This window comes from Perca flavescens, chromosome 15, assembly GCF_004354835.1.
Source record: "Perca flavescens isolate YP-PL-M2 chromosome 15, PFLA_1.0, whole genome shotgun sequence".
Lineage (NCBI taxonomy): Eukaryota > Metazoa > Chordata > Actinopteri > Perciformes > Percidae > Perca > Perca flavescens.
The window spans coordinates 3,016,706-3,037,036 of record NC_041345.1 but is presented as its reverse complement, the minus strand read 5'-3'; the positions used below and the strand labels follow the sequence as shown (position 1 = coordinate 3,037,036).

The 20,331-nt window shown below is 41.6% G+C and overlaps 1 protein-coding gene across 1 annotated transcript; it reads left to right on the top strand.

The window, feature by feature from the left end:
• The first annotated feature begins 1,596 nt into the window (after positions 1–1,596).
• On the top strand, positions 1,597–19,393 carry pik3r6b (phosphoinositide-3-kinase, regulatory subunit 6b). Its single transcript, XM_028600515.1, has 19 exons — positions 1,597–1,728; positions 4,150–4,236; positions 5,785–5,897; positions 6,079–6,147; positions 7,238–7,373; positions 7,465–7,534; positions 8,279–8,465; positions 9,837–9,981; positions 10,077–10,166; positions 11,570–11,933; positions 12,078–12,174; positions 12,893–13,012; positions 13,514–13,624; positions 14,586–14,682; positions 15,345–15,415; positions 16,430–16,520; positions 16,605–16,657; positions 18,217–18,317; positions 18,919–19,393. Exons 1-19 carry the CDS (start codon positions 1,713–1,715, stop codon positions 19,055–19,057), a joined length of 2,157 nt encoding a protein of 718 aa, XP_028456316.1. The 5' UTR covers positions 1,597–1,712; the 3' UTR covers positions 19,058–19,393.
• Positions 19,394–20,331: the final 938 nt, after the last annotated feature.

Below are 20,331 nucleotides of genomic sequence, written 5' to 3'. Positions count from 1 at the left end.
ATGTCTCACTCTGTAGCTAAAACAGAGAGCTTAACACACAGGGTGAAAAGAGGAGCTGCAGCAATGTGCAGTATAACAAAAATATGGTGTTTTTTTTTAAGTGAAACCATGTAAACCTGATCTGGTACAACCTAAAAATACAATTATGAACCTGAAATGAGCATAATATGGGCACTTTAAACCTAAAGGCTTTCTTAGCTGTAGCGAAAGATACAGCAGGGACAGAAAAAAATAAGTTGTGTAGAGTGTCTCAAGTGGTAGGTAGAGGAAAAGGGTACCATAAGCTGTTTTAGATAACTAGGGTAATTGAAATTGTATATCTTATATCTTAAACATGTTTATTGTGTGCAGAAATTCTAATGTGTAAAGTAACTAGTAAATAAAGCTGTCAGATGAATGTAGTGGAGTTAAAAGTCCAATATTTCTCTCTGAAATGTAGTGGCGTAGAAGTAGAAAGTGGCATGAAAAGAAAAGACTCAAACACAAGTACCAGTACCTCAACATGTGTAGTTAAGTACAGTACTTGAGTGAATGTACTTAGGTGGGCGCCTGGGTAGCTCACCTGGTAGAGCGCGCCTATTTGCACACACAGCGCCTGCAGGTTCGGTTCCAATCATCTGCAGCCCTTTGCTGCATCTCGTTCTCTCTCTCACCTTTCTAAGTCTAAGATGTCCTACTTCATGCAAATCAGGGACATCCAGCTCCACTCGCCGCCTATTGAACAATCTGGAAAATCTTTTAAACCGACCGCTGTTGTTCTAAAAATGATGACAGATTGAGCAGCTTCATCTAATTTCCCGCATAAAAGTTTTTCAGAAACACATTTCGGTAAAATAAGCAAATGTTGGTCTGTTTTGAAATCCGGGAGCAGACAGCCCCACGAGCGAAGCGTTCGTCCAATCAGGTTCAGCCATGGCGGTTGTAGGACGGTTGAGCCTGTTTTCTTTGCTTGTGGTCACCGAGGATAAATTGATAACTGCTCGTGGAAAGCCCATCAAGCATCGAATGCTGGGAAATGTGGCGATCCCTTCCGTCGAAAAACCCCCGCCCCAGTAGACACATACCGTAACAGAGAAGTAGCACAGTGCTAATTAGTTATTGACATATATTTCAGGTATTTCAGGTTTGTCCTGTAGCTGTTGTGAAGGTGTGTCACATTGTGATGGGAAGGAAAGAGTGTCCGTCTGTGTGTTTAGAGGAATGTTTTCGTTTCTGCAGTTCCCTTTCCCCTTATCACATCTTTGATTGACAGTTCAAAAGAGAAATGCTCTATCTGCTGTGAGCAGCATTAAACTGAATACTTGATTAGTACTACTGTGTACGTTTTGTTGATCCATCTGTTGACGGAGAAAAAAAAACCTTTTTTGTTCTTTTTAAGAAATATGTTGTAAAATAAACTATTTATTTTTGAAGCGATAGCTGTTTTAATGTGTCACACAATTGCAATAAAATCCTACTTGAGTCAGTTTTGTTGATTCTTTGTTCTCACAGCGTAGACAGTGACTGGCTCTCCTGAACTTCCTCCTACATGAGTCACACCCCCGTCTCACTCACATGTCTCACATGCCATTATTACTGCATGTCATTTCACTTAAAGGTAGCAGCAGTGGAGGATGGTTATGAAGGGACAGATGCAAGTGAATTTGGCAGATTTTCTTTCCGCTTTCCTGGTTTGCTGTGGTTGGGAGCTGGTCTTCTGAGAGACTGAAAAGATGGTTGATTCTGTTGGTGAGTGTTTAAGAGGAACTTGGTGTTTGAAATTATGGTTCCACTTTGTTTTTGAAAGAGTGTGTGTGTGTGTGTGTGTGTGTGTGTGGGGGGGACTGCCATGCACATGCCACAGCTGTAACTGTGATGACATACCACCTTTCATGAACACAAAGGAGTCTTTATGAATGTTTATGACTGTTGTCATTAAGTGTATTTCGGTAAATTGTAACACTTTTATTACAAAGTAAGCATTGTTTGAGATGTCTTATGACCAGGGGCCTGTTTCACAAAACCAAGATAAGGGATTAAGCCGGGATTTCCTGGTTATCCTGGATGAATTTAGCCTTGACTCGGTTTCACGAAAGCAGAGGCACATAAATCACCATGGAGATTTATTCTGAGCCAGGATTTATTTAATCCTGGAACCTTTTCTGTTCACTTAGCAGTGGTTTTACCCTTTTCTTATCAGCCTGGATTAAAATACAACAGGTGCATATTGCTGTTCATTTGAGTACTGTTATTATTTAAAGTTGTGACCATTATTTTTTTTTATAATCATAAATTTGTCATTGTTACTGTTATATTGCTGTATGAAGGCTGCTGTTCATATTGTTGTAAGAAGTTTGATGAATATATTATGGCAGTTGTTGAGATAATTAGAAAAGGCTGATAAAATTTCAAATGAGTTTTAAATGAAGTCTGTTACTAAGGGCAATACATACAATGCTGTACATTTCTATAGTTCCCCAATGCACCTTAAATTATTTTAGTTTATAATTTCTTTTTTTTTTCTTTAACAATAAGGATCATGTTTGTTCTGCTTCCATGTGCATTGTATTTGGCATTCTTAGCACACAATTTGTATTGTCCAGTATACTGGGACTATAATTTGGGAGGATTGTACAATTTTAAGAACATATCCTAACTGTACAATCCTCCCAAATTATAGACTTAGTTCACTGGACCAGTAACTATCTAGTGATGTAGGCTACTGTACATTCATGTAACAACAGGGAGAGGACACCTTAATGGTTTTTGACCTTATATTTTGCCTGGGGGGAAATAACTGATGAATATACTCTGTTCCATTCATGTTTATAGTGTGCATGGAATTTATCACTTTATTATCTTTATAGTTTCTAGATTTTACAGTTCAATTTCTTCAGTGTTTTTATTTTCCATGTCCATATATACCAGGGAGCAAGGCATATAATATGTAGAGAAGGAAACTCGTCCTCTATAAAAAAATTAAAAAACGCGACAAAGCGTGACAGATAATAGCGGACAGACTAAAAATATACATTTTTGAACCACTGCTCTTAAATGAAACCATTCAATGTGTCACTTGTCATTTGCAAAAACGAACACCTGTACACTTTGCATTAAAAGCGAGTAGTGGAAGTTAATATGACTTAGGAAATTAATATTTTAGCCCATGAGAGAGAGGGAGGAACAGAGTGAAAGAGATATACGCTTCATATTCTAGCGTTATAGAAAATGGATCTTCATGGTAAATTTCCTGAGTAACATTATCTTCTGCTTACTTTTAAGGCAAAGCGTACAATTGTTAATTTGTGCAAATGATTAGTAGCCTAATCATTGAATGGTAGGATTATGACGGTTTCCATTCAGAGCAGTGGTCAGTTAATGTAGATATTTAGGCTGCTTACACATTCAGTCGGTCCGTGATCGTCTGCTACACTTTCTCTCTGTTTCAGTAGCAGCCGTGTTATTTTCTTTTTATTCAAATAATGTGTTTCACGTCATCATACTTCCACAAGAAGCTGCTGCTCACTCTGTATAAAGTAGCCTATGTACAATGCCTATTCTCCATTTTGGCATCAGTAAATCTGTGATCGACCTCGCGGTCTTTTGAGGAAATCCGTGGACGCGCATCTATCTGAATTAGTTCAGCCTGGCTCGACCTAGTCTCTCCTCCTCAGCCTGGCTCGGCCTTCGTGAAACGCACCAAGCCAGGATGCACAGATTAGACTAGGTCAAGCCTCGCTTTATCAGTTATCCTGGATTTATATATTCTGCTTTTGTGCAAAATAATGGTCACAACTTTAAATAATAACAGTACTCAAATGAACAGCAATATGCACCTGTTGTATTTTAATCCAGGCTGATAAGAAAAGGGTAAAACCACTGCTGAGTGAACAGAAAAGGTTCCAGGATTAAATAAATCCTGGCTGTTAGCCTGGTCAGGACCAGGCTAGCTGCACAGAATAAATCTCCATGGTGATTTATGTGCCTCTGCTTTCGTGAAACCGAGTCAAGGCTAAATTCATCCAGGATAACCAGGAAATCCCGGCTTAATCCCTTATCTTGGTTTTGTGAAACAGGCCCCAGGTTTAGCCTGGAGTAGCAGAATGTAAACTTGACTGTGGTTGTAAAATAACAATAACAATAACAACATGCATGATCTTCTTTTTTTAGCCGATGTGGCTCTCTCGACGGTGGTGTTCAGCCTGTACGACAACGTCAAGGCTCTTTTCAAAGACAGCCAAAGAAATTCACAGACTGGTACGACTGAGGGAGTAGAAAACACTTAAAACTTTAGTGCATAACTTTTTGATATGAATGAACGTCCGTTACATTCATGCCGTTGCCAAATGAGTTGCTACAAAGCTAATTAAGACTATCTTCTCCACATAACTCTCTCTGGATTTCTCAGTATGACTATGTTCAGAAGATTGTGACTTCCGGTGAATTTCCCAGACAGGAGCTCGAGAGGCGATAATGACCTCTTCTGAAGAGTCCATCATGTTTTTTTAATCCTCCGTGTCCTCCTTGGCTACTAGCAACTGTGTGGAGGAGGGGGGGAGGGGCGGTGCACGTAGCCTGGTTAGCTAAAGTAATGTTAGCTTCCCAGTGGAGGCTAACCCTAAACAACGGACAAATAGAGTCTTTAAAGGCTTCAGATGTAAAGTTATTCACAGTCAAGTGACGTAAAAAAAAAATGGCGGTCAGTGGAATGCTATCAAGAGGTGATCGCTTTGTAGCAACAAAATAGCGCCATCTGAGGTTCGCGTTCTGAAGCGAAGCTTACCCCCCTTGAACTAGACAGTGAAAGGTTATATGACGCCACTGACGGGCGACTAAAGGAAACGTCCCGTGTCTGAAAATAAAATAACAGATTTTTCTGGGTTTGACATTTGGTGGAAACATTTGGGATAGTGTAAGAACACAACTCATAAAAATATATATGGTCGTTTTTAGACATTTTAAAGCAGAAATGTTACATATTGTACCTTTAAAGGCAAATGAGTTTAAATGAAACCAAAATGTAATCATTATTAATCATTATTTAGATGATCATGTCTTTACAGTTAATATAAGGGTTATAGTAGCAGAGCATAAAGAAAGGAAACAAGGGGAAACGGAAGTTAACAAACTAAAGCTCACTATTTAACACTTTAGATCTTGGTTAATCGGTGGATTTTGTCACCCTTGGACACAGTTTGGCTAACTGTTGCCCCCTGTTTTCAGTCTTTATGCTAAACTAATCTAACAATCTGCTGGCTGTAGCCTTATACTCAATGGGCAGATGTGAGAGTAGTACTTCATCAATCTCAAAAGGAACTTATTTCCCTAAGATTTCAAACAATTCCTTTAATATTTTACAGAATAAATCTTTTATTGCATTCTTTTTTGATTAAAGCTGTGGTAGGCAAAAATTCCTTAATAATCTTTCAGCATATTGTAATTCAAGTAGTCTAAGAGAAAACTAGACTTGGATCTGTTTTTAGGCTTTTAACCCGTGACAGGAGACTTTGGCCAATCACAGGCCATTTCAGAGAGAGAGAGAGCGAGAGCGTTCCTATTGGCATGCATGCATGCATTGCCGTGCGACAGAGAGGGGAGAGCTGCAGAAAGAGGTCTCACTCTACATATACTTCCATTTCTGCTGTTTTTTGTTTTCTACCCACTGAAGCTTTATTTAAAATTATTTGAGAAAAAAAATAAATTATCAACACTGGACTGCATGCCCCAAGATTCATTGCAAAACTGATTCAGCGAACACACTGTGTAATGTGCACAGTCGAATATAAAGCTCTGTCCGCTCTATAGGAGTGCTTCGCTGGAGTCTTCAGAAGAAGCTGGAGGCCCATCCATCTTGCAGCGCTTCATTGATCCAAATGCTGGTCAAAGAGCTGGACCAGAAGAGGACGAGGGCTAGCAAGGTTGGCTCCTTTGTTTCACATTTCAAAGCTGAATTTAAAACGGTGTAAATGTAGATTCCCAAAAGCTTGTGTGTTTCTCTCTTTGAAGACGATGAGTTTTTTTTTAGTCAGAAAAAGAATATTTGCAAAAGCTAATCAACTTAACTGTAACCTTTTGTTTGACAACTACTTTGTAATACAGAATCATACAAAAGGATCCTACACGCATGTCATCCCAGTGCTGCACACTCTCTACTATGCAGTTATTCAGGTAAGACAAAGACACACCTGTGTGACTCTAATTGACAACATGTTGTTAATGTAAACTTTGTAACAGTGGAAAGCTTTTTACATTTGTAATAGATGCAGAAGAAGAATCATTTACACAGCTCGGGATTCCCACTGACAGACTCTTAACCTCCCCCCTACACACAACACGTTTTTTTCAAGTGCTCACATTATGCTAATTTCCAGGTTCATAATTGTATTTAGAGGTTATATAAGAATAGGTTTACATGGTTTAATTTTCAAAAAACACCATATTTTTGTTGTACTGCACATTGCTGCAGCTCCTCTTTTCACCCTGTGTGTTGAGCTCTCTGTTTTAGCTACAGAGTGAGACATCTCACTTCTGTTCCATCTTTGTTGGGAGTTGCACATGCTCAGTAGCTAATTAAGGACTACTAGCCAGTCAGAAGCAGAGGATGAGGGTGTGCCCTGACAGTACCTAGGTAAGGACTACTAGCCAGTCAGAAGCAGAGGATGAGGGCGTGCCCTGACAGTACCTAGGTAAGGACTACTAGCCAGTCAGAAGCAGAGTATGAGGGTGTGCCATGCTAGCAGCTAGGTGAGCATTATAATGTCTGTTCCAAAGTGACCACGTTTGTCTCTGAAGTAAAGGCTGGACTACAATAGAGCTGTTTGGAGCAGTTTGTGAACAGTGTTTTCTGTTGGAGATGGGGGCTTTTTCACTTTGTAAACATATAACGTGCAAAAAAAAAGATATATAACAGAATAAAGATAAGGGGAAAATCCAAAAAGCATAACATGAGCTTCACCCCAACCTGCCTCTTTATGTGGAAATTTTACGTCACCTTACTTTCTACTTTGCTTCTATCATAATTACTACGGCCCCTAGAGGGCGCCACCACTAGTAATGTAAATATGAGTCGTAGTTGCTGCTTGAACAAGCGACCTGTGTGAGCATTTTTTGGGGGACAGTTTCAACTTACTTTGCAATGAATCATTTTTCTGATTCTGACGTTATGTGGGAAGAAAATCTGACGATGAGGAAAGAAGATGAAAATATAAAAGGCGTAACACGTAATTGAATAAGTTTCGCTATTTCTGTATCTTTCCAGTCAGGTGTCATGATTCCTTCTAGTGTTTACCAGACGGTGTACGAGTGTTTGATGAAGCTGCTGACATTACCGTCTCCTTACTCCGCTGTGGCTCTGAGCACTCTGAGGAGCATCAAGATGGAAATGACCACACCAGGTATCATCCATCAATTCACACATTTACAGAAGCTGCACAGAATGATGCTGTAAAGTAAACACTTTTGACAGACAAATTCTTCCTTTAACAGGCTCTTTATATCAGAGGAAAGTCACTATGGAGCAAAACTTGAAGAAAGAGCCTTTCACCTTGAAGGAAAAGTGAGTAAATAATTTGAATGACAACTGTTACAAGGCTAAAGCTAACCTGGGCTCTTTAAATAAATAAGAACCACAGGTACTAACTACTACTAACTACGTAGTACGTAACATTAATGGTGTTGTCTTCTTCTGCGTGATACATTTAAAATGAGAGTAAGACCAAAACTGGCCTAAATGAGTATACTTTCCTACCTAAGAGGGGTTGTGCTGTGTTAAACTGACTCACCCAGCCACTGTTTTTAATTCACGGGCCTGCTTGCTTCGTTGACCACGGCGTCTTGAGTGACCTCCGCTCCGGGTCTGTTTTCCAGCGTCCTTTGTCGCCGTCAGTGCTCCGCGAGCCCGCTCTCCTCGTTGCAGTTCAGGTTTTAAAAGGTGTATTTACTAGAAGTCGTGTTGTGGGAAACGAGAAAACGCCTCTTCAATAAAAAAAACAAAATGTTTTTCTTCAGCGTGTGTGTGGACTGTAGCGTCCGTCCTCTTGAGGCTCTCCACCTCTGCTTCCTGAATCAATTCCACAATCCATCTCCACACACCTGCAAGGCCGGGTTAAATCAGATCAACAACACTACACCCCCTCATACGACGTGTTAGTCCGACCCTGTCCACCAGCCAACCCCGCCCACTTCACTAAAGACTGATATCACAATAACAACCAATTTGTAAGTAAACTGGGGAGTTTAACACGCAATAAACTATTTCAATAAAACTAATATTCCTTCCCTGTTTGCTCGTTTCCTCCAGGGTGTTTGTGCTTGCCGACCCTGCTGTGTTTTCTGCTCCGCTGGAAGCAGCAGTAAGAGCACACTTGGAGGCGTCCAGCAGCTTTACCAGGGACACCTCAACCATGGAGAAAAATGTGGTGCTACGTGTGCTGCAGGTGGGCCTGGGGACGACCTGCCATAGCGCCAGACTGGCTCAGGCTCTGGAGGTAAGCAAGTTTACCTTGGCCTCATTTTTCAACGTGCTTGTTAAGAGACCCCCTTGGCTTCACGTTTTAACGCCGTGGGTATCCCTTTGGCTTCATTTTCAATGTACTTGATCAGGAACCCTTGGCGTCATTTTTCAACGTGCAGGGTAAAAGTAGTTGGGGTTAGGAAGATCGTTGGTGGGGTCAAAGGTGTACGTTTAATTGACACATGGGACACGAACGGGACACGAAAAGAGGCACTAACCCTGGTCTCCTGGGTCAACACAGTCTCACTCCCAGCGCGTCAAACACAGACCTTTGGTCCGTGCCTTTTGGTGTTAGTTACAGACACAAAAAGTGTCAGTCAGACGCAGGGGGCTTTCAACTAATTCCAATGTAATCCCATCCGCGGAGATATTTGATGCTCTGTTCATGCATTTGGTGTGATTTTTGGATGCGCTTGGTTGGGACTCTTGGCATAACTTTTGGACGCACTGGGTTGTGACAGATTTGGCATCAATTTTCAACGTACTGGGTAAAACTCTTAGTTAGGGTTAGGAAAAGATTGTGGGTGGGGTTACAAAATGTATGTTTATGTGACACACAGGACAATAACGGGACACAAACCCTGCTCTCCTGGGTGAAAGTCCTGTGTTGTTTGACCCATCCATCATCCCAACCAACCAACCATATAACCAGATATACCAGATAACCATCCTTATGCGGAGTTTCAATCTTTAATACTACTCCCTACCATTGTCACTCTTTATATTACATCATCTCACAAAGCCGCGGTCGAGCTGCTGCTACACCCGGTGTGTTCCATACAGATGCCAAAGGGTGATTTTTGCGTCGGTATCTGGCGCTGTTGGTCAGTCGGTTTATCTCTTCCAGACTGAAATGTCTTAACAACTATTGGACAAACTGCAATTACAATTTAGGATATATATTCATGGTCCCAATAGAGGATGAGTCCTAATAACTTCAGTGATCCCCTAACCTTTCATCTAACACAACCAGTATGTACATTTTTTAACTTATCTTGATAAATATCTCAACATCAACCTGATCAATGCGCAAAAAAAATTGTACAGACATTCATGGTTCCCAGAAGAAGGATCCTTTTGGTTTGGGGGTCCCCTGATTTTTCCTCTAGCGCCCAATGAGGGGGACATTTTTGGTCTTTTGAAATGAAACTATGGAATAAATTGGCATGAAATTTGGTACAGACATTCATGTAGCCCTCATGAATAATGATAGCTTTGATGATCCCTTAACTCCAATATTTTGGCTTATGCCGAAATAACTGATGTACTTTGTACTTTTATCTTTATTCAGTATTTTTCATTTTTTTTATTTTCTATCAGACCATGTATCTTTTCTGTATTTCAGGCTCAGGAACATATGGTAGAGAAATATTTCCAGGAAGTGGTTCTAGCCGTGGAGAAGAGTTTGAAGCATGGCGCAGGTGGTCGTGCAAACTATCTGAAGAAACTACAGCACATATACAGAGACATCATGACTGTCTCTAAAGAAGGTGTGTGTTCTGCACAATGCTGTTGTAACACAGATTGGTGGTAGCAGAGATTGTGACAAGATTGATATGTTACCTTTACCCTGATTTCTCAAAAGGAACCAAGCTAGATCACGGTTCTTCGTGCAGCACTTCAATGCCCTTTCCAGAGATCAACTTCCTCTTGTGGAAAGATGAGGAGGATCTATGTGAGTCAAACAGCCAAATAAAAGCTGCCACTACACTTACACGTACACTAAATGTTTCCCCAAAGTTTGGGATGAAAATTGACCTTTGTGTATCATGTCAACCCGGTGTGTAAGAAAGCCAACCAGTGCCTGTATTTCATAAGTTTAAAAGTTTTAACGTGGATGCGACTCTGATGACAATGTTTAAAGGTGCACTATGAGTTCCTGCGTGACTTCACTTCTGTTGACGTTCCAAGTAAATACCAATCAAAGCAGAGCAAGCTCGCCCCTCCCCCCATGTTTCCGTAACTATCATGACTAACTGACTAATTGTCACTAACCCCCACCCCCTCCCCAAACCATCTTGTTGGTGATTGGCTGGAACGTGGTTTGTTGTATTGTGGTGAACAGCCTGTGCCCCTAGTGTTTGTTTGACGTTTACGACCCCTGTGTTGTCTCCCGAGACCGGTAGAGGCAGCTAGCGGATCAAGGAGAGATGCCTACGATTGGAGACAAAAATGAAATAGCGCTGAAACCATGCAGGAACTCATAGTGCACCTTTAAGTGTTGTTTCTTCGAATTGCTTCTTACTTTTAACTTCGTACTATAAGTCGGTACGGTTTACTCAAACAAAAAGACCAAAAACGACTTCAGGGTATATTGAAAGTGTGCAGGAAAATTGCAGGCACTGCTATAAAAGATCATTCCAATTCTTTTAAAGGGAGAGTCAATTTCAGCAGACAACAACCACCCTCTGTCCAGGCTGTTCTCATGAACCATTTGTACATATAGCTAAGAAAAGTAGTGCACAGGAGGTCAGGGTTGACGGGTGGGTCATAAAAAACAGCACTTTCAACCCTAGGATGGAGTTAGTGACCCCGGGAAAACAAAATACTTTGACCCAGGAAACACGTGTTTGTGTCCCTGGAGTGTTTTAATCAAACCACAACCTTTTTAATAATCTTAGTCGTAATCTAGTCGTTTTGGTGCCTACACACTTGCTTAACTTAACCGTAATGTGCGCCGAAATGACCAGCAGCTCATGGTGCTCTGTAGCGGTCTCACAGTCACCTTTTGTGGGCTAACTTTTACTCTAAACACCGCTAAACTTAACCGTCATTGTTAGTGATCGTCCCAGCCAGCAGTCGCCTAATTTCGTAGGATATTATACGAATGGGTGTGCATACGTTTTCATACGAAATCTCATACGAACCCCTTCATGAGAATGCGTTGCTCTTTCACAGGCTTTTCAGTTGCTCCTGTCTTCCTAGATGCAGAACTAACAGATTTAAAAACATATCCATACGTGCACTTAATAGTTAATCTTTATTTAATTGTTGTCTTTTGTAATCTTTGTATGTGTTGGTTGCTGTCTGTATCACAAATTGCCCCTCGGGGATAATAAAGACTACCTTACCTCAAAGGGACTCTGCTGGCAAACTTCGTCGCGAGTTCCCGTATCTCAGCTAGTGTTGATGACGAAGAGGACAAAAGAGATTCAGTTCGCTCCGACGACAGTGGGATCCAGAGAGATCTGAAGGACAGTGACTTTGATGACACAGAGAAGTCTCCAGTCAAAAGCCCTGCGGCGGCATTCACACGGAGAAATGCTTTTAAGGCGTCCATGAATCCTTCAGATCAAATGAGCCTACTGAGGGAGAAGATAAACACATTTCATGGAAGCTCTACCGTCATTACAGAAGACACAAGGCATCACACAGCACGTGTCGTGGTACTGGGAGATGATCGTGCGTTGGGAAGACTCGCCAGGGCGTATTGCTCGATTCGGTGAGCAGCTGGTTTGCAATGGATACCTTATTTCAATGGATGTTAACAGCAAAGTGGTGTATGTTCCTCAAACCTTTTCTGCATTTGCGTTATGTGTGTGCACTTGTGAATGAGTAAACTCGTTGTCCATGTATTTCCCAACAGAGAAAGAGAGTCAAAATATCTTATTTTGACCAAGAAACTGAACCTACGGTTGTACTACATCCCGGTCCCTGATGTGGAGCCTTCGCTCAGTTCAGCTGTAAGTTACACTGATTCACTTAAAGTAGTCTCACATTGCCAGACCTGTGGAGTAAAGTCTGGCTACACCACAGATTCATTCTGGGATAGGAGGAAAAAAAACGCTTTTTCTTTAAACCAATCACAAATGTCTTGGGCGGCGCTAAGCTCCAGACGCAGCGACGGTGGCTGTGCAAAATAGTCTCGGGAAGGAACTTGTTTTGGTGGAACATTTGCACCCCACAAAAAAACCTGCCACATTCAAAATTAAATGAAGTTAACTGTTCACACAACACAGTAATGTGAGTGATACATGGTTAAACCTCATTGTCTCTTACCAGTGTTTCGCCATGTGTATGTCCCCAGCAATCCCACCAATCGGTCCCAAAACGTCCCAGTTAGAAAGTAATGCCGCAAACGTATTCTTTGTTAATCTTTACAATCATTCCTCGAAAGAACCAAGCAGGCCTGCCTTGTTGCAAGATCCGAATTTACTTCAAAACTTGCCATTTTCAGTGTGTAGCTCGCTAGCTCGAAGTTTGTTGTTTACCGAAGCGGAACGGATTTTGAGAACAGCAACACACCGAGAGCGGAAGGTGAGGGACATCAAATGCCGCATGTTAGGCAATTATCCTGGAAAATGTCCTTCTGTTCATCCAGACTACGCTCAAAGCGATACTGACTGACTGGTATGAATGTAGAAGACAATACGACCCTGCAACAGCTGTTTTTCCTCATAGGATAGCCCATGTCAGGATGGAGGCAGACTGTCTCTCGCCTCCATGTTGGGAAGAGTGGATCCATGGTACAACAGCAACATCAACACTCTGGGACCTGCAATCTCTCAACTGGCTGAAACGGTAACTGTAGATTAAACAGGACTAATGCCGTGTTTCCACAGGGTTTTTTCTGGGTCTTAAAAAAAGTCCACAATTTCTAAATTTTAGGCTTTAAAAAGTCTTAAACAGGATTTAATTTTCCTACGTCAAAGTAACACTATCACTAATGCTCGTTGAAATTTTTGTTATTTTTTATTCTGTGGTTGTAGTTCTTTCTTTCGCTTGTCCAAATATAATTAGTGGTATTGTATATGTACAGATTATTATTACTCTGTGTCACTTTTATTCAATTTTAATACATTTATTTACTTTGCAAGTACTTTTGTAACTCTGCATTTCGTTGTACTTTTATGTCGTGATATAGGTCTTAAATTCCATTCATAAAGGTCTTAAAAAGGTCATAAAAAGGTCTTAAATTTGACTTGATAAAACCTGCAGAAACCCTGTTCCACTGCCAGCGACATAGTGTTAACCGTGTTCATGTTCATACCTTCTTCCTTCTGTGATGTCTCTCTACTGCAGCAATCGAATCACAGCGAGCCAGCGGAGCGAAACCTCTTCCTGCTGGACAGCCTGTGTTACTACCTTCGCTGTGGGACGCAGCTAGTTCACCTGCCGCTCTATTCAGTTAAGGTACAGTGGTACAGATATTAAACTTTACATGCATGCAAATATCGAAGACCCAAAGTAAGTTTGGGTTTTCATATGTCAACATAGGCAGCAGAAATATAAAATTATCACATATAATGCAGTGTTTATATAGAAGCTCCGCACCCCCAGATTCACGGACAGATAAATACTGGCTGCCAGCACATTCACATTAGAGGATGGATACCCGAACCGGGACCCGACGGGCTGGGCCAGGATCAGACAGATATTTAGAAATGAAGTTAGGGTTCGGCTCGGGCTTTGTCACATCAGCGCGATAAGGCATTGAACATTTTAAATTTAAAAAGGCTTATAATGTAGGTGCGCGCCTGTGTTAACGTGCGCTTGTTGCCCCGTGTGCGCTGATGCGCTCATCTGTTGACATTTCCGAATGTCTTCCTACAGCTCCTTAATAAAAGCTTTCACACAAACAAGCGTACGTGTGTCTTTAGTATGAGAAAAAAAACGAGATTTTAACTGTGTCAGGCTCGGGTCGGGCTTGCACATCAATATCTTAATACCTGTCGGGCTCGGGCCGGGTTCGGTTACTGCTCTGTAGGACGCGGGCTGGGCTCGGACAGAAAAATGCGGCCCGATCCGCACTCTAACTCACATGCTGGCCCTCCCCCTGGCCCCCTCACATCAACTGACGCCACCTGTTGCTGGAAAAGTGTTGTTTGGCTCGTGCACTAGACCATCAAGGGGTTATTCACTGAAATTGACCATAAAGTGTTATGGATTACCATCACTTACTATACCTTTAAATGAGCATGTGGAGTGTAAAAAGGATCACTTGTAGCTCTGAGGAATACCCAGAGAATTATCACCCGACTCTGCAGTTTATCTTAATTCTGCAAGGGTCATACATATATTTAAATGGGTTTCTGTATTTGTTGATGCTAGACATGCACTTCCTGGTTTGACTGACTACAGTTTGTGTTTTTAGATGACCCGCTCCCACGGTGATGTGGTGGAGGAGGTGTTTGTGTCCCATCTACAGGCCGACATCCCAGAGTTCAGACACCTTAAAGAAAAGTTCTCAAGTATGTTTCGGAATCTCTTTCTGTCTGTGTGTGTGTGTGTGTGTGTCTGTGTCTGTGTGTGTGTGTGTGTGTGTTCCAGGATGGGAGAAATACGTGCTCTGGTTTATTGGCATTTCTTTAAACCAATCACAATCGCTTTGGGTGGTGCTAAACTCCGCACGGAGCCACGGTGCCTCTGGTAAATAGTCTCAGGAAGGAACTTGTTTTGGTGGCCTTTAATTTTGACATGACAGCTAGGCAAGAAAGGGGAGCGAGAGGGGGGAAGATATGCAGGAAATCATCACAGGTCAGATTTGAACCCTGGACCTCTGCGTCGAGGCATAAACCTCTAAATATATGTGCGTCTGCCCTACCCACTGAGCCAACCCGGCCACATTCAAAAGTAGTTTTAGTCGCGCAACAGAAAACTCTGATTGGACAGATAGTCTAGCTAGCTGTCTGGATTTACCCTGCAGAGATCTGAGGAGCAGTTAACCATAGTCCTCAGAAACCCACCGGAGGTTAGAACGCCAACACAGAGAAAGAGGAAGGGGACGGGACATCTGGCCGAAAAGAGTGAAATCCGGCGGCAACAGAGCAATCCCAGAAGTGGAACATCGTGGATATAGACTATGACTGTGCTAACATTATAGTTACTTAAAGTGAAGTGTTGTCTTTGACAGAGGAGCGGTCTGCACGCCGAAAGAAGTCAACAGTGGTCTTTGGGGCGTTCATCTCAGTCACTTACACAAAGGTACAGTTATTATTATTTAAATCAAGGCTGAAGACCTTTCTTTTTGATGCTGCCTTTTTTTAAAGTAGCGTAATTGTTCATTTCTTACACTGCACAGTGACTTTTATTCTTGTATTTCATATCTGTCTCGTTCTATTTTAGCCGTTTTTATATTCTCTTTAACAAATGTTTTGAATTGAGTTGAAAAAGGAGGTTGCGCTTCTGCAATAGAGATTCTTGGTGGAGTGCTAAACCCAAAATCCAATATGCATGTTCCAAAATGTGAAGAAAAAATAGCACATCTCAAGTTCCCAAATTAAGGACGACAAAATCAGTGGTGGGAGAAGTATTACTAGTAAAAGTATCTAAGTATCATCAGGAAAATGTACTTAAATTATTCAAAATAAAAGTACTCAATGCAGAAGAATCCTCCCATTGTAGAAAGAGTAAAGTGTGTTTTGTGTGCACAAATCTTAATGTGTAAAGCAACTAGGAACTAAAGCTGTAACAGATATTAGAGAATGTAGTGGACTAAAAAGAACAATATTTCTCTCTGAAATGTAACGGAGTAGAAGTAGAAAGTGGCATGAAAAGAAAAGACTCAAGTAAAGTACAAGTACCTCAACATTTTAAGTACAGTACTTGAGTACTTAGTTCCTGTCCACCACTGGACAGAATACTCTCATTTTACTTATTTAATTAGGCTCACATAACAATAAATAAACACTAACGCGTTTTGGCACAAAGCCTTCTCCTTTAAACCATAAAGCGTTGATTTAGTGTGATGTTAGCCTAATGAAAGAAGTGAAAGGCAGTATTTTGTCATCCTTGACTTGGGAACTTGGGATATGCTACCTTTTCTTCACATTTCTAATGTTTTTGATTGTTTTGAACTGCTTTTTAATGTTTAACGTAAAGTCCGTTGACTTGTTGCTGAAGTGTGCTATAAAAGAAAAGCTGCCTTGCATTAGGTCATTAATAATGCTTTATATTTATCATTAGCATCCACAGGACTAACTATTGTCTCCTCAACAGATGCCTTTAAGCAAACGAGAAGTTGTAAAGGGAAAGGCGCCCATGACATGTGGCGTGGTGATTACATCAGAGCCGGCCGCTGTAACATCAGGTTACCCTTTTGCATTTATGTTTACTTGACAGATGCAATAAATGCAACAATGCAAGGGTTTTAATGCATTATCACTTTGTGTAGGTGAGGATCACCTTACTGTCAGGTTCGACAGTGTGAACCCAGAACACAACACCGTAAGAAGTTATTTACTTACTGCTCAGGAATAAAGGCTAATTAGATTTGTTTTAAAGAGCCCCTATTATACTCCTTTTCAGCCTCATATTTGTACTCTTGGGGTCTACTAGAATAGGTTTACATGCTTTGACGTTCAAAAAACACATTATGTTTCTCATACTGCCCATTGCTGCAGCTCCTCTGTCTGAACCACTCTAGCTGTGTTTGAAAGCGTTCCCCTCAATCCCTCACTCACTATCAGTGTTGGGAGTAACGGCGTTTAAGTATAACGGCGTTACGGGCGGATGCCCTGCTCACGCTGTCTCACTGCACGCTCTGACTACCACTAAACACAAGACAGCGACAATGGCGACAAGCCAGGAAAATTCAAAGGTAGCATTCTCGAACTGGAAGTACCAGCACTACTTCTCGCTCATTGAAATTAAATGCATTTGTAACTGTAATTAATTACTTTTTTAAAGTAAGATGACCAACACTGCTCACTATTCCCTATGTAGTGTTTATTAAAGGTGCTCTAAACGATGTTAGGTGACGTCACTTCCTAGCCTGGTTGACACCAGACCCTTCTCAGTTATAACTGAGAGTGGGTCTGGGCAAGCTTCATTCACAGCCCATTTCCAAAGGGGGCGTCACCAACGGACGCCGCTCAAATGCCTCCGGGCGCGATTGGCTAGTCCTTCAACCAATCAGACCAACGATCCGGGTGAGGTAGCAGCGACAGCGGCATCAACAGCTTGCTGCGCTTCGGTGGCTTGAACGGGCTCTTGGCCAGACTGACTTGCAGAGCAAATCATAAATTTGCCGGAAGTTGGTCAGGGTTTACCCAGGCTAGTTACTTTTTGTTGACGTTCGAAGTATTGTCAAACAAAACGGAGGCTAGCTCGCCCCTCCCTCCTCCTTATCCGCACACTAACACCCCCCCAACACCCAAATCCTTCTAGTCGGTTATTGGCTGGAACACTGTTCGTTATGTTTGGTGGTGCAGGTTGTGCAGAGTTTTTTTACAGTGTGTTCAGGGGACAGGCAGCTAGCAGATAGTGAGGAGATGTTTTTTTACAGTGTGTTCAGGGGACAGGCAGCTAGCAGATAGTGAGGAGATGTTTTTTACAGTGTGTTCAGGGGACAGGCAGCTAGCAGTCTGCCCAGATTGGTCAGCTGGCCCACTCTGTTGTGATTGGTGAACTATGGGAAGTACATATGAAAAACTGGGCTGTCTTTTTCAATCAGTGACATCACTAATGGAGGAATTTCAAACAGGAATGTGGGCGAGCCGTTTATAGGCAGTTGACATAAAGTGCTGTCTGTGGGAGAGAAAGCTCTGGCTCTAGCTTTTGAGTGAAATGTGTTTTTTGTACTTTATACATGAATTACACACAAAAACTATATAACACATTAAAAGATAGAAAAAATCCAAATAAAGGAGCATAATAGGGGCTCTCTAATCATTATTATTAAGTTTATTTGAAGTAATATTTATAATAGTGTTGTAACTGAACCTTTAATGCAAATTGTTAAGCTAAGTTAAGTTATTGCTAAACCTTTTCTGTTTTGATTTCAGGCGATCCAAACTCAGAACATCAGCTTCAGGACAATGGAGCATCTAACTCTCTCCGTGTGTCTGGACAGGGACTCCCGCAGGACATACAACGATGTTCAAAGGTCTTGTACGACTCTACGTTTCTGTTTCGACATTTTCTCTATACCTTGAGCAAATTAACACTTGCGTTGTCTTCCCGTCGAACATGCAACTTTTCTTTTTCTGGGACAAAATCTAAAATGAAAACCTTTTTTTCAACGTTTTGGATGTCACTTTTGTCGCTTTCCCCAATGTTTTTGTCACTTTTCTCTACGTTTATTTTTTTTATCACTAAAAACATGACATTTTTGGAGCTCTTCCCAACATTTTTGTTAATTTTTCTGATGTTTTTTCAATTTTTTTCTGCCTCTTTTGTTGTTTTTTCCCCCACATATTTGTCACTTTTTTCAACCTTCTTTTATCTATTTTTTTATTATTTATTTATTTTTTACAAATGCTATCAAATTGAACAAAACACCCAAATCCAATGAAAGTAGCGAACTGATCATTTATTTTTACTTGTGTAGAGCATTGTATGGAACCATCAACGTTATTTATTTTGACAATTTGGTGGAAAGAAACCCAAATTTCTGATATAGAAACTTTTTGAAAATGGGTCAAATTCGACCCGTGGACAACAGGAGGGTTAAAAGTGTGAAACAATGTGATGTTGTTTCTTTATAGGGTAGAAATCTCTCCGTGCCTGGACCCAGGATGCAACGTCCGGTCCCGGTTCAGTGTGAGACAGGAGCAAGAGCAGCTGTTCAGCAAGTATGTGGACAAAGTCCTGTCGCTGCCGATCAACACCTTCACCGGCGTGTGAGCCGTCCACTGCTGTACATAATGCTCTACCGACACCAGATTGAGTGTTACATAGTGTTGAGTGTTAGGCAATTTGGTTATAAGCAGTATTTAAGCATTTTATGGTTGGTTATAAAACACTATAATGTATTTGTAAGCAGATATAAGTGTTTATTATGCATTTGTCCTGCAGTGCATTCTCATGAACGGGTTGGTATGATATCGTACAAAAACCTATGCACAACAATTTGTGTAATATCCTACAAAATAGGCAAGTCAGTCGTTTAGTTAGTCTCGCATTACCAGACCTTCCCCCACAGTGCTGCGGAGGAGGGTCCTGTCCACACAGCATTCTGGGATGGGAGAAAAACATGCTCTGGTTTATTGGCGTTTCTTTAAGCCAATCACAATCGTCTTGGGCGGAGCTAAGCACCGGACGGAGCCACGGTGCCTCTTCTAAATATCCTCAGGAAGGAACTTGTTTTGGTGGAACATGTGTACGTTCAAAAGTAGTTTTAGTCGTGCAACAGAAAACTCAGATTGGACAGATAGTCTAGCTAGCTGTCTGGATTTACCCTGCAGAGATCTGAGGAGCAGTTAACCATAGTCCTCACAAATCCACCGGAGGTTAGAACGCCAACACAGAGACAGAGGAAGGGGACGGACATCCGGGCGAATAGAGGGACATCCAGCGCAATTATCGGCGGCACTGGTAATATAGACTATGTGACAGTTAAATTTAGCCGACAAAAGGTTACTGGGTGCTGGCTACAGAGCGCCGCGAGCTGCCGGGCCATTTGAGAGGTCAGAGTTCAGCCGACAACAAGTGAGCGTCATGCGGCGATCGCAGTTCATTTCATTATATAAAAACGCAGTTCGTTTTCCCAGATAAACGTCTTAACTTCTTCGGTTTAAGACCGATGCATTTCCCGTCCAACGCCCACGTCGTTTAAATAGTAAATGCAACTGCATTCTGGGCGTAAAGCAATCGCGCCATTTACCAACAAAAACCTGGTCTAAAGTCAATAACGCAGCATTTCATTGTTATTTTAACAGCAAATTAGGAAGATGCTCCTAGGCTCGTGCACAGCGCGCGCACACTATGTTTGTTACACACACAGGGACACACAGCAGCGCACACACATGCAGAAGATTACAAATAAATATATTACGGTGCAAATCCTCCATCATAATAGCAATGCTCCAAGGTCCAAACGCGCCTGGCTTTTAAATGGAATGGGAGATGATCTCTGATTGGTTGATTGCATGTTATGCCCAAAACACACCTCTGATTAA